Source organism: Fusarium solani (genome assembly GCF_023522795.1).
Source record: "Fusarium solani strain SB1 chromosome Unknown bctg00000000, whole genome shotgun sequence".
NCBI lineage: Eukaryota > Fungi > Ascomycota > Sordariomycetes > Hypocreales > Nectriaceae > Fusarium > Fusarium solani.
This window is the reverse complement of record NW_027072157.1, coordinates 14,013-31,095: the sequence shown is the minus strand read 5'-3', so window position 1 is coordinate 31,095 and position 17,083 is coordinate 14,013. Positions and strand designations below refer to the sequence as shown.

General features: G+C 49.9%; 2 protein-coding genes across 2 annotated transcripts; both read left to right on the top strand.

Moving 5' to 3' along the window:
- Nucleotides 1-4,297: 4,297 nt before the first annotated feature.
- Nucleotides 4,298-8,809, top strand: MRS44_000004 (uncharacterized protein; the record flags this gene model as incomplete). The annotated part of the gene is made up of 1 exon (XM_065624025.1): nucleotides 4,298-8,809. One exon carries the CDS (start codon nucleotides 4,298-4,300, stop codon nucleotides 8,807-8,809), a length of 4,512 nt encoding a protein of 1,503 aa, XP_065479595.1.
- Nucleotides 8,810-11,435: 2,626 nt separating this feature from the next.
- On the top strand, nucleotides 11,436-15,756 carry MRS44_000003 (uncharacterized protein; the record flags this gene model as incomplete). Its single annotated transcript, XM_065623976.1, has 3 exons — nucleotides 11,436-12,921; nucleotides 12,990-15,671; nucleotides 15,719-15,756. The coding sequence occupies 3 exons, from the start codon at nucleotides 11,436-11,438 to the stop codon at nucleotides 15,754-15,756; spliced, it is 4,206 nt and encodes a 1,401-aa protein (XP_065479594.1).
- Nucleotides 15,757-17,083: the final 1,327 nt, after the last annotated feature.

Genomic DNA, 17,083 nt, shown 5'->3' with positions numbered 1-17,083 from the left:
GCTTATTTATTTATTGCCTTATATTAGATGGGGTATCTAGTTTTTTAATATCACTATAGCGTAACTATAGTAATTACACTTATATTCGCTATCCGCGTAGGCTTCATAGTTATAGTTATCCTTTAGGCTATCCTGCTATTACTAGTAGCTTTCTTTTACTGCTCTATCTTTTTTATACTAAGTATTACTAGGTTCTCCTTATTCTTCCTAGCTAATTTATTTCTACTAGCCTTTAATTTTATAGGTAACTTATTTCTTCTCCTAGATAGCATAATAGAGTTCTAATAAGTATTACGCTACGGCGATATTAATAGATTTATATTAGTAAAATACTTAATACCCTTTCGTTTTATATTATAGGTAGGGTTTATTATTTAGTTAGTAGGGTAATATAATAGGGAAATAGTCTTATTCTTACTTCTTCTTCTAGTATTCCTCGTATTAATAATATTAGTATAATATCTACGAGACGCTAATATATTCTTTATGCATTAGGTATATTTGCATATTATCTTATAGGTTAAATAGTATTTTAAGGTATCTAGGGTTTTTAGCTAGTTCCTTATAGTATGCCCTAATATAGATTTTTTATTTATTTATTATCTTTATATATTCCTATATAATCTAGATATATTATTCCCTTAGGCTATTTTAATATTATTTATTATTTTCGTTATAGAGCTAGGGGTAGCTCTCCTCTTATAATTCTTTATCGGTTTTTTATTACCTTTATCGTTATATTTAGGCTTTATATAGTTCTCTTTCTAGTCTCTTTTCTCTATATTCTTACCTAACTTAGTAGGCATCGTCATTAAGTAATCTATTAAGCTATCCTATCCACTAAGGCTAGTTATTATTATATTCCTATTCTTATTATTATTATTCATAGGTTTTATTATATTCTTATAATACCTCGAGTTAATATCATAGGTATAAATTACGATTATATTATATAAGGTTATTCTACTAATAGTCCCTGCGGTATATAATAAATAATAGTAATAACTATTTATTATATCCTATAACCTATTTTTTATAGTTAAAGCCTTCTATAATAGCTTCCTTATAATTTACTTATTTAGCTAATATTAAGGGCAGTTATTACCTCTATTCTATCGGAGTTATTAGGATTATTACTATTAGCTCTATAAGTTAGTTATTAGCGCGCCTAAGCATAGCGATTATATGCTATAATAAGGTAGCTATAGTCTCCTTTACCTAGTCTAGTTCCAGTAAAGGTTCCTATTTATATAGGTCAATAAGATATAGCTAATAAGCCTTTAGAGGTTTAATAAGCTCATAGAGTTATTCCTTTATAATATTACTAATTATATAGTTACTTTCTACTTATTATTCCATCAGGTAGGCATCCTAGTGAGGCATTATAATTTCTCCTAGTTAGAGTCCTATCTTATTATATCCCTGCCGTGCTATCCTAAGTGTCTTAGTAGTGTAGATAGCTATCTAGGGGTTACTATCTCGGTTAGTTATATTTAGGTATTTCTTACCTTTAGGAAGTCACTAGGGGTTTCTTAGCTTATAGCGTCCTTCCTAGATATCCTAGGCCTTCTTATAGCATTTATTTACCTTATGCCCTTTCTTATAATAATAATAGCATTTAATGCTATAGGGGTCTTACTAAATAGCTCCTAATTCCATAGGGCCTAGGTTTATACTATATGAGGTCCCTCCTCGCGGTAGTTATTATCCTCCGCGGTTATCTTTTTGCTATCTATGCTAGTTTAGGAAGTAAGGATTAAAACCTACTTCCCTTAGCTTACTTTATTCTAGTAGCTTCTCTCTCTATCTTTTATATTATTATTTATTAATCTTAATAGCTATAGCGATATAGTCATTGAGCTTATTAGGCCTATTAGCCTTATAGAGTTTATCTTTAACTTTAGGCTTTAGTTCTCTATAGAAGATTTTTATGAGAGACTTATCCTTAAACTCTGTCTTAGAGGCAAATTATTTAAACCAGGCTATATAGGCAGCGCATAATTTATTCTAGGTAAGCTCAAATAGTTATGCGGCGGCCTATTATTCCTCGTTAATAAGTCTAAATATATCCTTAATCATAGTCTTAAAGTTTTCCTAGTCTAAGAAGATATTAATGGTATCCTAGTCTTAGTTGGCTTCTTTATTTAATAAGAAGTCTCTTATAATAGGCTCTATCTATACTATAGCGGTGCCTTCTAGAAGCTATCCTGCAAATAAGGCCTGCGCCTTATCGCTAGATAACTTATTTAGAAAAAGTGCGAAGTACCCCTTGCAGCGGGTAAGGAATAAAATAATATCCCTAGTATCCCCATTAAAGGGTATTAGCTTAGGGGGTTTAATAGCTTTACTAATATCCCTCGTAAGCATAGCCGGTAGGGGTATTACTTACTACGGTGGTTACTAGTTAACCTAAGCTCAGAGTTAGTTTATAAGAGCTCATAGCTATTAAACCTTAGTAGCTATTTCAGCGGTGCTTAGTAGCGTATTATAAGCCGGGGGTTAGTTAGTAGAAGCGTTATTTAATATATTAGTAATAATATAATATTATTTAAGGTAATATAAGTAATCCTCTAAATAAGAGCTATTAATATATAATAATCATATAGGTCCTAAGGGAATAAACTAGTCATATTAGTTTATATTTATAAAAGGGATACTAGCGTTATCTTAAATAGGGTATAAGTTATATCTAATAATATGCTCAAGGGTATTAAGTATAACTAAGTTATATTAATAGCTAAGGTAACTATTATATAAGAAAGTGCCATAAGCGTATTCTATATACTTAAGGGGTCCTTCCTAATTACTATCCTTAGGACGTTAATTAGAGTAATCGTGGAAGTAATCATAAGTAATTACAAAATAATTACCGTGATTACTTAGGTTTTGATAGTAATTGTATCTTAATTAGTAGGTAATAATAGGGTCTTCCCTGGTCACGTAACGAGTATTTTATTAGATTGTAATACTAGGCTTACCCCTTAGGGTTAGAACAGAGTAACTATTAACTATCTGAGCTATTTTGCCTAGAGTATTTCTTCTAGCTAAGATTTAGCTTATAGACTTACGAGAGGAGATTTTTTTTTTTTTTTTTTTTTTAAGGTATAAAGAGATAAGAAAAAGCAAAAATAAGAATATAAAAGAGATATAAGAGATATAGCTAAGAAAGAAAGATATAGCTAAGGAAGAAAGATATAACTAAGGAAAAGAGATATAACTAAGAAAAAGAGATATAACTAAGAAAGAGAAAAAGAGATAAGAGATAAGAGATAATAAATAAGGGATAAGAGATAAGAGATAAGAGATAAAAATAGCCTTAAGAAGACCTTCTAGAGGTATTCCAAATCGACCTAGCTAGGTTACTAGGGGTATCTCGGGCTATAGAAGCCGCAGAGGTTGCCCTAGTCCTCATAAGGGCAAGGCTTATAGAGGAGTCTAGCTGGTTAGCTGCAATTGGGCCAATGAGGTCCTGGAGCTTCTGATAGGTTTTAGCTGTCTCTAGGTCCATAAGGCCGCCTGCTGAGATGATAAGAGGCTGAAAAAAGGCCCCGAGAGACCTATATTTTCTGCGTTTTTCTTCTGCAGCCTCTCTCAAGGTGCTATAAGGGTCTTCCTTGGCAGAATCCTTTGAAATAGCTATGATTTGAATATCATAGTAATAGCGGCTATTTCCTAGGGTAACTGCGAAGTCAGCCCTTAGGTTGCCTTCTGGGTGGACTAGGGGCTCTTTCTCGACCTCTAGGGTAGGCTGGCTACTTAGGGCTTTGAAAAAAGCTCTAGTTATAGCGTCATGCCTTGCAATCCACCTTCTATTAGCACCCTAACCGGGAGGCCAGTGGTAGTTTGGGCCAAACTACCATCTCGGGGTCAGGGGCACGGACGAATGGGCATGCAGGGATACACGCGGGGGTGGGTCCCAGACGCGGGCAGGGGGGGCCAAACTACCAGTCCCAAACTACCATTTCATGCTGCAGCCAATCAGGATAAAGGGAAGGGCAACTTCAGGGTTAAGGAAAAAGCAAGCAAAGGAGGGAAATACAACAGAACGCGTCTCCCAAGGCCAGCCTTCTCGCGACCGACCGGGTGAACGAGGGATATCCTTTTCATATGGACATGAGTCTATAAAATGAGCGCAACTAAGGACGACCGAGCAGTTTCCCAGCAAGCGGCAATCATTCGAGGGAGAGACTATCAAGAAAAGAAAGAAAGAAGGGAAACAAGGACTGCACGTACAGTATCCTAAGAGGAGGAACCAGAGGGAGGTAGGGAAGGGCTCGACATAGTCCAGATCGCAGCCATGGCCCGAGGGCGTCCCACAGACTCGCCCGGCGGCAACGAACCGGAGCGGCAAGAAGATACAGGAGAGTCCGCCAGCTGTGTTCATGCAGAAGCCACCAAACCGGGAGAAGGGTGGCTTATATATAATGGCGAATACCGGTCGTTGATCTGCGCCTTTCACGGCTATGCGGTCTGCAGCCTCGAGGGTCACTTGAGGGACCGTCACCCAGACATCGACCATCGGGCCCGCAGCGATATCATCCACCGCCATAAGGGTCTACAGCTGCAAGGGCCGGCATTGGAGCAGCTCGTCCAGCACGGTGCGTCAAACCCGACCCGGGCCGTCAAGGGTCTCGTCGTTCACCGGGGCTTCGCTTGCACCTGGCCGGGTTGCAGGCACCTCACGCCGAGCTGGAAGTGCCTGCGGGTTCACCTCAACGGCGAGCACAACATAAAGGGAGCCAAGGCGCAGGCGGGCCTCTGGACCGGCGTCTATCTGCAAACCTTCTTTACAGGACCAAAGAGGGCGATTTACTACTTCTGCGTAAGCATCTCGACCAGCGGTAACGATGATGCTGTCTCGGCAGCAGGAGATCCTCCGACGCCGGTCGGCAGGGGGAGAAGAGCGACGATGGCAGACAGGCAGCAGACGCACCCGGAAGATCAGACGATGATCGCCGACATCACCCAAGGGTGGTCACTGCAGCAGGAGGAGCAGGAGAAGATGCAGAAGGTCATGGAGGAGGGGATCCTGAGGCACGAGACGACGAACTGGCTGAAGAGGACCGGCTGGTCAGCCCACTTCGCCGGGAGGAATCTGGTGGATATCCAAGCCTGCAGCAGGATGCCCGGCTGTGACGACGACGAGCTGCGACGGATGGCCACGGCTCTAGATCGTCTATTCTTCGACCGCTGCATCGGCGGGTTAAAGAGCATGCCCCTGATGACCCGCCTGCTCCTGGCCAGCCCCCACCCTCACGATGCCCACAGCCGACCGTTTGGGCCGCTGCAGGAGAAGACCAGCATGGATCGCTACCTGGTATATGTGAAGCGGTTCTTATGCTATTGCCTCAACGTGCTGTCGCTGGAGGAGGATGCGCTGTTTGCCGAACACGGCTTTCGCTTCACGCCTGCACAGAGGGCCAGCCTCGAGCTGCTCTGGGCGCATCTGCAGGACGAGGAACAGTCGGGCGAGGGGCTGCAGGAAGAGATATTGCAGATTCTGGCGGACTTCTGGATGCAGCGGCTCGACGGGGACCCTTTTGCGAGCCCGCTGTGGCACTTCGTCGGGGTGCTGGGAATCGACGGCGAGACGGGGCAGCTCCGACCTGCCCACCTATTCACCTACGTGCTTGCGGGACTCGTCTTCACGGGGCGGGCGCTGCTGGGAGAGTGGGCTATACCCACCCGGGAGCGGGCCGGGATGACGGACCTCGCGCAACGGTTCGCCCAGGTTCGAGACGCCTGGCTTTGCAAGGCGACATACTCTCCCATGGGCTATACGCTCAGCTTGCTGTTATACGGAAGGAAGATCGCGCAGGAGACTGGTAGCCGGCTGATGGTGTCCTGGAGCAAGGACGGCGAGATGATGTACTTCATGGGCAAGCCGATCCTGATGGAGAAGATTCGTCACATGGTGGCTAGGATGACGAAAGACGCCGAGGACCTGCTGTGGGGTCAGTTGATGTTCAAGGAGGGCGACGACGAGCGTTTCATCCTTCCTCTGGCCGGCATTGAGGATGATCTCACCCATACAAGACGAGGCCGGTCCTTCATCCATACCAACGACCTCGCTGGCAAGGAGGTCGAGATGCTCGAGGACCTCGTCATGGGCTCGCGGAAGACAGAGTTCCTAGATCGAGCGGGCGAGTGGAAGTGGGCGGGCATCAGGAAGTACCTGAAGCTGGTGAAGAAGTTCGAGGAGTTTCTGCTGCTCCTCTCCCACATCACCGGCGGCCAGCCCAGCCGAGGGGAAGAGATCACGGGCCTGCGCCTGGTCAACGGCATCAACAGGGACCGCAACGTCTTTGTCATCGACGGCGATGTTGTGCTCGTCACCCAGTACCACAAGTCTCTGGCCCACTTCGACTCGCCGAAGGTGATCCCCCGCTTCCTGCCGGAGAGGGTCGGGCAGCTGCTCGTGATGTACATGGTCTACATCCGACCGCTGACGGATCGCTGGGAGGCGGACAGATGGGAGCTATATGGCAAGATGGCACCGCCGAGCGACTTCATCTGGCATAACGAGACGGGGCCATGGGAGAGCAGTCGTATGTCTGGGGCCATGGGGAAGTGGACCTCCCACTATATCGGCCGCAGGATCACGCTCCAAGACTGGCGCCACATCGCCATCGCCATCAGCAAGAAGCACGCTCGCGACCGGGGGGCCGCTCGGGCAGACTTTGAGGACGGCGACGACGATGACGAGTCGGAGCAGTACGAGGCGCCGGACGATCTGGCTGCCTGTCACACCGGCCAGACAGCCGCCAACTACGGTGTCACGATCGATGTGCTGAAGCGCTTGACGGCCGAGTCTCTGGACATATTCGGGCAGGTGAGCCGTCGTTGGCACAAGTTCCTCGGCTGCGACGCGCAGCAGCAATCGGCCTTGGAGCCGCCGCCGTCAACTTCGTCCTCGAAGCGCAAGGGTGCGGCCGAGTCTGGCGGCGAGGAGAAGAAGTGCCACCCTCCCCGGAAGCGGGCCAAGATCGCCTCGCTCGAGAAGCTAAGGGCAGGTATGACAGCAGCAGTGGGGGACAAGAAGAAGGACGACATGATCCTGCGGGCACTCCGGGCTGTCCTGCGTGATGACGCTGCCCAGTTTCGGTCACCCCAGCAAGAAGAGGCCGTCAGGTTGGCCGCGGCGAAGCAGAGCCCGCTGGTTGCCGTGCTGCCAACGGGCGGCGGGAAGAGCTTGGTCTTCATGGTCCCGGCTATGCTGGCAGGTGCAGGCGTGACCATCGTGGTGGCTCCGTTCGCCGAGTTGAAGAGGCAGCTAGTCACACGCTGCGTCGATGCCGGCCTAGACTGCAAGTCCTGGCCCGAGGCGCGTGAATCTTGGCCCAGGGTTACGCTGGTCTCGGCCGAGGCGGCTGTCACCGATGACTTCCTGCAGTGGGCCGCTGATCTGAGTGTCAGGGGAAGGCTGGACCGAGTGGTCATTGACGAGTGCCATCTGTCATTCACTGCCGCCGAAACCTACCGCGCGAAGCTCCGGTGCCTCGTTCTCCTGCGGAGCTTGGGGTGTCCCTTCGTATTCCTCACTGGGACCCTGCCGCCGCTCCGTCAACGCGACTTCGAAGAAGCCATGCAGCTCCAGGCTCCGCTCTACATACGGGCTTCGAGCCATCGGCTGAACGTGCGGTACTCCGTCCTTCGCGTCCGTAACGGACGGGGCGTCATGGAGGTGAAGAGGCTGGTGGACGCCCGGCTCCCACGTCTAGCACCGGGGGAGAAGGGGGTCATATACTGCACCAGCCACGCGAAGTGTAGAGCGCTTGCCCGGCAGCTTGGTTGCCATTACTATCACGCTCAGCGCGATGATAGCGATGCGCAGTTCCTTGCCCAGCGCGAGCAGGGCTTCCAGGCATGGGTCAACGGCGAAACACCCTACATCGTGGCTACCGCGGCTCTAGGCACGGGCCTTGATGTTGCAGGCATCGTCCATGTCATCCATCTCGAGGCCCCATTCAGCATCATCGACTACGCCCAGGAGGCGGGGCGGGGCGGGCGAGCTGGGGAGCCCGTCACCGCAGAGATAGTCGTCGAGGAGAAGGACTGGCCGGTTGAGGACCATATCCGCGACAGCTACCTAGACTTGAGCACGCGCGAGGTACGCAGGCTGATCCGGACACAAGGTTGCCGTCGCCGCCTCCTTGGCCAATGCTTGGACGGTGACCTACGGGACTGTGGAGATCTCGATGCCGTCCGATGCGATAATTGCCGCCGCGGTGAGCTGTTGTGGAAGAGTGAGCTATCCTCGCAGGGTATCATAGCATCACATGCCCGCGGCAGGCGCGATGCCCTCGCTCTAGAACGTTTCGAGGCCGCCTTGGAGGAGATAGAGGAGCTTGGCAAGATGGGCTGCCGCATCTGCTGGATGTTCGATGGCGTCAAGGAGGCCGGGCACCAGTGGGGTACCTGTGGTGCCACAGCAGAGAAGGATCTGTCCTTCTCCAGCTGCATGAGCTTTCAGGGTCTGGTCAACTACAAGAAGGATCCACAGGCACGTTTCTTGAGCTGCTTCTACTGTCACGTATCGCAGGAGCTCTGTCGGGACGGTTACGAGACCAAAGGAGCATCATGTCGGTGGAAGCATGCTGTAGTCCCTATGGCGTTGGCCGCCGTGACGGAGGCAGATATATGGTCGCAAGTCCAGGAGGCTGCCGGTCGAGACTTCAAAGGTCGGGATGACTATGCTGACTGGCTGGGCCGTAAGCATAGCAAGTTGGTATGCGGGCGAGAGATGACCAATGCTATGGCCGTCTTTGATCTAGTGCTCAAGTGGAGACAAACTCAAGAGCTTAGTTAATTACTATGTTTTACGCATAGTGTAATACGTTTGACTAGTTATATATAATGATATATAATGTGATGTGATAGGCAATAATAGGAAGGGAAAATAAAAATAAAAAAACAAAGGAGGATATGAGAGAGAGAGAGAGAGAGAGAGAGAGAGAGAGAGAGAGAGAGAGAGAGAAGGGGGGGGGGGGGGGCTCCCACAGTAGGTATACTACCCACATAATACTTAACGGTAACTATACATACGAATAGGACTTGGTGATAATAGCTGGCTTTAACTATATAATTAGAATGCTTATAGGAGATGGTATAAATAATATAAGAGGAGGTAAAAATAAAAGAAGTAGAAGAAAGACGAAAAAGAGAAAGAAAGATATAGTAGTCCAGGGTAGGCAAAAATAATATCATTCTAATCAGCAAAAAAAGCTCTTTGAGGCTGGCTAGACGCTTCCGAGACTCGAACCCGGGTCTGTCCCTTAGTCAGAGGGATCGCTCTGACCACTAAGCTGAAGCGCCTTTTCGCTCTCAAAGTTACTAAGGTCGAGATGGGGCTGGCACATGAGGGTATCACGAAGACGACGGCAAGGTGACCAGGTCAACGCGGCATAGCAGGCAGCCATAATGGCAACTACCGAGGGGAGAATAAGAAAAAGGGAGGGTAATATAAAAAGAGGTTAGTTATTATTAGTAAAATAGTATTAGATATTTAAATAAAAGAAAGGAAAAAAAAGATAAAAAGTCTTAATAATAAAAAAAAAAAAAAAAATAATAATAATAAAAAAGAAATCTTCTTAGGATAACCCTAGGATAATAGAAGATATATATATATATATAACCCTAACCTTAAGGTAAGAAAAAAAAGGGGAAGTATATAGCCCTAGCCGGAGAACAAAAGAAAAGAAAAATAAGGAAGAGTATATAACCCTAACCCTAGGGTTAAAAATGAGAGAAATTAAGGAAAAGTATATAACCCTAACCCTTAGTTTTGCTTTAAGCTAGGAAGTAATTAGAAAAGTTAGCTTTAAGGGTTAGTTAAGAAAGAAAAAAAAAAAAAAAAACCCCCAACTTAGGCCTAACCCTAGGGTAGCCCCTAGGAAGTATTGGCTGAAAGAGACTAGAGGGGGTATTTAGCCCTAACCCTAACCCTAACCCTAAAGCAAAACGTTAAATTTTCATTTGATCGGGGAAGGTAAGAGCCTAGCGGGTGTTTCAGAGGGTTAGACCAAAGAGAGACAAGGACTGCTTAGCCGTTACCCCAAGCTTGGCCCTAGCCTTAACCCTAAGTCTAACCCTAACCCTAACCCTACCCCAATGTCGGGCTAGGGTTAGGGGAAAAGGAGAGTTAGGGTTAGAACGGGTAAGGAGGTTAGTGTTGTAAAGGCCCTGACGTCTAGCACAAGTAGGAAAAGAAACAAAGAGAGGGTGTGAGAAGGTACGAGGTAAAGGAGTTAAAGAAGCAAGACTAACCGCTGCTGTCCGGGGGGAAGAGTTGGAAAGTAAAAACTAACCGCTGCTGTCTAGGAGAGGAGAGTTGGGAAGGTGAAGGTAACCGCTACTGTCCAGGAGAGAAGAGTTAGAGAGGTAAAGCTAAGTGCTAGTAAGTTCTAGTTAAGTAGGTAAGGAGAGAAAAGGACAGAGGGTGTGAGGCGAGGGTTAGGAAGGTAAAAGTAACCGCTAGTGGGCGGGAGAGAAGTAAGGTAAGGTCTGGGGTAAGAGAGGAGTTAAGGAGTGAAGACAAAAGTGCTGTGGGAGAGGGAAGGAAGGGGCTAACCACTGACGTAAGGGTTGGTGTAAGGCAGGCGGAGGCGAACCGCTAGTGTAAGTGGTTAGTTAAGTAAGTAAGAAAGAAAGACAAGAGCAAGCGCTACTGGGGTCAGGGGCTAAACAGTGCGGGAGGTAAGCGCTGACGGGGCTAAACGCTGACGGGGTTAAACGCTGACGGGGTTAAACGCTGACGGGGTTAAACGCTGAGCAGGGCTGGAGGTAAACGCTGACGGGGTCAAGCGCTGGCGGCGTCGCTAGCCACTATTGCTCGACGACCTTTCAGTGAAAGGTCAGACCCCGGTCAGGTTCGTAGGTACCTCGCAGAGCGTAATTTGCGTGGGAAATGACATGGCTTGATAGCGTGCGGTCGTTGAGTGAAGTGAAAGGTGATTCAAGTGAAAGGGCATAAGCTGATTGGACCAAAACTGGTGCCAGGGTCGCAATGAACAAAAGCAAAAACCAATACGAAACGCCGAGCCACTACAACGACGACGAGGACGAGGATATGATATGCATATACTTGTAGAATAACGAATTCGAAGTATAATTCTAAAAAACGAAGGGTGAAAAGAGACATCCGTCAGAAGGAGAAGAGTGTATTCCTACCCTTGTGAGTTATCTAACTCAAAAGCCTCACCGTCAGCCTCGTGTTTGCTTACGTATAGAGCGAAGGAGGGTGAATAACTAGCCTTTGCGCTTCTGGAGGGTTTGTGAAAAAAGGGGTAAGGTCTCTAGATTGTAAAATGAAGAACTGGCGTTCCCTTCCCTCCTTCCTTACTCTTTGCATCCTCATCATCCTCATCATCCTCGTCAAATATTTATATACTATTTATGATCATCATATACATATATTCATGCCGCGTATTCACAGCATGGGGTTAGATATTCTCCGCTATGACCCTGATCACCGGGTTGTTGTCTGCCGGCTATGCCGGACGTGTCTAGTCCCCAAGGCGGCAAGCTGGAGGAGCCACCTGCGGGCCGAGCCGCACCGAATGAGGGGTGAGGAGCTAAGGACGACCATTGAGCTCTTATCGAGTTACGACCTGCGCCCAGTAGAGGAGCTCCGTCAGTGGAGGCCAGATAGGACGAGACCTTGCCGGCCGATCGAAGGCCTCGCTGTCTTTACCGGGTATTACTGCTGCACGCGCGATGGCTGCAACTACTGCACACGGAGGCTCGCCAAGATGCACCAGCACATGCCAGCACATGGTATGAAGGCCTCGCAGCACCGAGAGGCCGTCCCCCTCTGGAGAGGCTGCATGCTCCAGACGTATTTCACGGCAAAGGGACGCATCGATTACTTCATCGTTGAAGAACCCTCGTTATCGTCATCGCCATCGGGGGAGGTATCGGCCCTTAGATTCCTTCTGCCGCCGTCACAGGAGGAGGGGAAGCTATTCAATGAGCTAAAAGCGGATCTGGCCCAGGCATCCCGCGACCTAGAGGAGCAGGCCGGGGTTGTGCAGGACGTCGGGGAGTCACGAGCGGACCGAGTCCCGTGGCTCGTCCATACCGGGTTCCCTGCCCACATGCGGGGGCTCCGGGATGCCGAGATCCAGTCGTCGTACTCGCTGCCGCCGAAGAAGCTCCCAGGCGGGGACTGTGGCGGCGAAGGGGAGGACAACTCGGACCTCATCCGCATCCTTGTCGCGGCCGAGACCGTCCTCAGGGACGCCTACAAGCTCTGCAGCGATAAGTCACTCGAGCGGAAGATGACGCAGCAGCGGGCCAAGAGGTTGAATGAGTTCCGTGATGCCGGCGGCTCGAGCAGCGGCAAGCCCGGCGGGTTCCGCAGTTTTAAGAACGAATCCTCGCTGACCTCGTACTTCCGAAGGATGAAGCAGCTTCTCGTCTACTATTATCGGGTCGTATTCTGCGAGGACGGTCACTTCACGAGGGAGAATGAGGACCAAGTGTTGCCGCGGGACGTCATCGAACCAACACCTCAGCAGCAGCGAGCCATGGAAGGCATCATCGATGCCCTGCGGGAACAAGACGAGATGGCGAAGGAAAAATCAGCCGATGAGGAAGATGACGAGGAGCGCGACGCTGAGCTGAAGCATGTCATTCGCAACTTCTACGTATCCCTGATCTGCCAGACAGTCGGGAGCAGGCCGTTCCGGTCCGCGGTACTAAGCTTCTGCGCCATGCTCAGCCGGAAGAAGGCCTTTACACGGCGAGAGGCGAATGATGACGAGCAGCGCAAACGGTGCGTCTGGAACGAACCAGGCAACTTCAACAGCAACTTATCCGCACTCACGTGGACTGCTCAGCTCATCCTGTTCGACTTCGTGTGCTTCCACAAGCAGGACGACGAGGACGGATACCCGAACTGCTGGAGAAGATGTGCAAAAAGTACTTCCAGCAGATGGCAGAGACACCCTTCGGTCATATCCTGCAGTGGCGGCTCTACCTTTTCGCAGCATCTCGAACGGCTTTCGCCAAGAACCAGGCACGCTGGTCTCTCGACGGCCAGACGATCGACTACATGGGAACCAAGCTACACATGGAACAGGTGTCGCAGCTGGTCGTATCAGAGTTTCGCCAGGCGCATTCGCTTCTGTATGATGAGCTGTTGTTCGGTGCGAATGATATTGCACCAATCGAAGCGTGGAGACTACAGGACGACCTGGACCTCGACGACTACGGCGGCTCGTGGCTGACGGACGAGAGGAATGCCGAGGTCCTAAAGGGAACGCAGGACGCCCTGCTCCGGCAGATCGAGCATAGGGCTGAGCTGCGAGGGGTCTATGTGCGGACCGATCAGGCCGGCGGGTTGAGCCTATGTCCGAAGGCAATGGCCTGCTACGAGGCGCACGTGCAAGAGTTCCTGAAGCGGATGGTGACGCTCATCCATGTTCCGCCGGCTCCTCCGTTGCGGGCGCCGGAGCTGCTTTCCGTCACCTACACCAACACAGGTCGTCGTCGATGCATATTAATCTGGGAGAAGATGGTCATGGTGTACGTGCGGTATCACAAGAGCCAGGAACAGGTTGGTGCCGAGACGGAGAACATCCGCTTCTTGCCCCGCGCGATTGGAGATCTGCTCTTGACATATCTGGCTCTGGTGCCGCCGCTGCGCCAGGTCTTCCTTCGTCAGAGAAAGCCCGGCGCTCTGCTGTCGCCGTACCTGTGGTCGAGCCTGGACGGCGAGGTCTGGAGGGACACCACGATCTCTTCTTGCCTTCGCAGGGCCTGCGCACGCGCCGAGGTACCGCAGTTCCAGGTGGCGTGGTGGCGCCAGGCTGCTGCTTCTATCACCAAGGAGAAGTTCAGCGCCAAGGAGCGGGCCAACTTTGACCTAGAGGAGATCGCGGCAGCTGAGGAAGTCGAGGATGAGGCGGCCCTCGCGGACCTGGCCGGAATGAGCAACCACAGCTACCGCACGTTCAACCATGCCTATGCTGGCAGCACGACGCTGACGATGAGCACGCTGCTCCATCGCGCCTACCGTGCATCGCAGAGCTGGCGCTCCCTGTTCCGGGTCGATCAACTTCTCCAGGGGAAGCGGCCGCATACGGTATCAGGGACGCAGGCGCAGGGGTTGCTCAATGCTTGCAAGAAGGCGCGGTTTCGCACAAGGCCGGCCCAGAAGGAGGACGGCCTGCTGAAGGTGGCTCGCAGGCTATACAACGACCCGGGGCTGCAATTACGTCGCCCAGGTCAGCGAGATGGCATGCTGGCGACATTGGGCCCGCGACCAGCCGAGCAGGTCATCGTTGTCCTTGCGACCGGATCAGGCAAGACACTAATAGTGATGGTTGGTGCTGCGCTCGAAGGCGCTGCGACGACCATCTTGATATTACCTACGGTGGCCCTCCGCGGTAACATGCTCGTTCGCCTCGGCAAGGTGGCGTTGAAACACTACGTGTGGTCGCCAGGGTCGTCCAAGTCGGCGCCGCTGGTCATCATGTCGGCCGAGGCCGCCTGCACAGAAAGCTTCCTGGAGTATGCCAACCGACTTGCGGACCGACAGCGGCTGGACCGGATCGTGATTGACGAGTGCCACCTGACCATCACGGCGAACGACTATCGGCGGTGCATGTCGCAGCTGGGCTGGTACGTGCGGCGGGTTCAGACGCAGACAGTCTGGCTGACGGCGACGCTCCCGCCAGACTACCAAGAGCTCTTTATAGAGCATAATAAGCTCGTTCGGCCGCATATAGTCAGGGAGTCGACGAATCGGCCGAACATCCGGTACATCGTACGGCGTGAGCGAGGCTTGGGCACCTTGTGCCAGAGGGCGGCTCGTCTTGTCCAAACCTGCTGGACCCGGAAGGACCTCTTCGAGAGCGAACGGGATAAGATCATCTTATACTGTCAGACGAAAGAGCTCGTGGCGGAGCTCGCCGACCTGCTGGGGTGCCCGTCATACACGGCTGACTCTGGTACGGAGGAGGAGAGGAGGGCGGTCATCGAGCAGTGGCTCAGTGCTACGGACCCGCCTGCTGTTGTAGCCACATCTGCGCTGGGCCCCGGCTTCGACCATCCGCACGTCCGGTGGGTCATCCACGTCGGCGCCCCAAATCTAATGACAGAATTCTCGCAGGAGTCAGGCAGAGCCGGTCGGGATGGCAAAGTAGCAGAATCCATCGTCTTACTTAGCGCGGCCTGGCAACCGCAGCTAGACCGGCAGCTGGGGGCAGACCAGGAGGCCATGCAGCTATACCTCACGCAGCAGCAGTGTTCGCGCGGCATCATGAGCCAATTCCTCGATGTGCGGTCGGACTGGAGGTGGTGCATGGAAGGCGATGAGCTTTGCGGCGTCTGTCCCAACCACCACATCGAACGCCGGCCGACCGATCTTGAGTTCCATCTACCGCAGCCCCAGGCGGAAGAAGTAGCGAGCGGGGGTGAGGGTGAGGGTGAACAGTGCTCCATGGCCAGCGAGATGGTTTTTACTGGGCCCAGTGAGGTTCTTCGCCAGGCCCGAGTTTGCAATGAGGTGCTGAGCCGATACGAGAGGGATCTTGAGACAATGATGGGCTGCTGTCTATATTGTCGGGTGGAGGGGAAGCCGTTTGAGCATGCAGCGGCAGCGTGCGCGCGACGCCATGATTGGATACGAGCGAAGCAGAAGGCACTTCGGGACTGCAAAAGCCGGGGTAAGGAGTGGATGGATCTATATGCCGTCTGTTGGATGTGCTATCAGCCACAGGAGATCTGTCGGGCGGCGGACCCGGACTATGACGGAGATGGTTCATGTCGATTCCCAGACATGGTCATACCTCTGTGTTTTGGGGCTTATAGCCGGCCACGCCGTACCGATTGGTTCCTGAAGCATTTTAACCAGACATTCAGGACGTGTCAAGAGTATATGTTGTGGCTTGGTAAAAGTGCCTCGCTGGGAGACAGTAGATGTACGCAGGCGAACTGCGTAGCAGCGCTTTTGTTGGCCGAGCTTGGGTGAAACCCGCCGCTAATAATAGATAAATAGTAGTTAGTTATAGAGCCTCTAGTTAAAATTTAAGAAAAAATAAAGAAAGGGATAGAAAAGATAAAAACGCAATATATAGGGGTAAGTTAAGGTCTAGGGTAGGACTAACCTATATTAATATAATTAAGGGGGAAAAATAAGGCTCTATATGGTAAAGAATAAAACCTATAAAGGCTATACTAGGAATTAAATCTTGATTATCTGGTTTATGAGTTAGAAATTCTATTATTAAACTATATAGCTTATTTCTCTCGACTAGGTTACCTAGTCTAATATTCATAATAGTTAAGCAAGTCTCTAACGCGATACTTATAACTATACCTCCTTACTATAATAATTGCCTTTCTAATAATGGAGATAGAAATATATATAGATTACTATATAAAAAGTTAAGCTCTGCAGCAGAATTTAGCTATATATAAGGTAGTAAAGAAAGAATATATCATAGACCTAACCCAGCTGCATGGCGAATACAGGTCTGATTCCAATGGCAATCCCATAGTAAAAAAAACCGCGCTAGTGAAATCGTCGACCTAACCCAGCTGCATGGCGAATACAGGTCTGATTCCAATGGCAATCCCATAGTAAAAAAAACCGCGCTAGTGAAATCGTCGACCTGATACGATTGCCCCCAACGGAAACAGGTCGACATTTTTAAAAGTAGATAAAAATGGATTTCAAGTACATGCATCAATTCATTACGTTAAGGGCATATCGCATTTCAATTATCAGCATCAGAGATCCAGTATTGCGGCGTTGCGGCGAGGTTAAACTTAACCCAAGTATTGACCCGAGTGCAGCAAGATTCCATTTTTGATCAAACCCAGATTCCCAGAATTATTAGTCAGCATAGCCAAGGTAGAAAGGACTACATGCAAGAGAGTATATGAGGAATAAGGCAGTTAGGTTAAGGGTCATATAATGCCAGGTTAAATAAGTGATTTATATTATTGCCATAAGATAACCCGTGGCAATTCACCCGCCAAGAAGTCCAGCCATAAAGCCGCCAACCATCCGGTGAGAGAGTATCAGAGCAGGTATAAGTCAAGAAGAGCAGTAGTTGATCAAGAGAGATTAGTT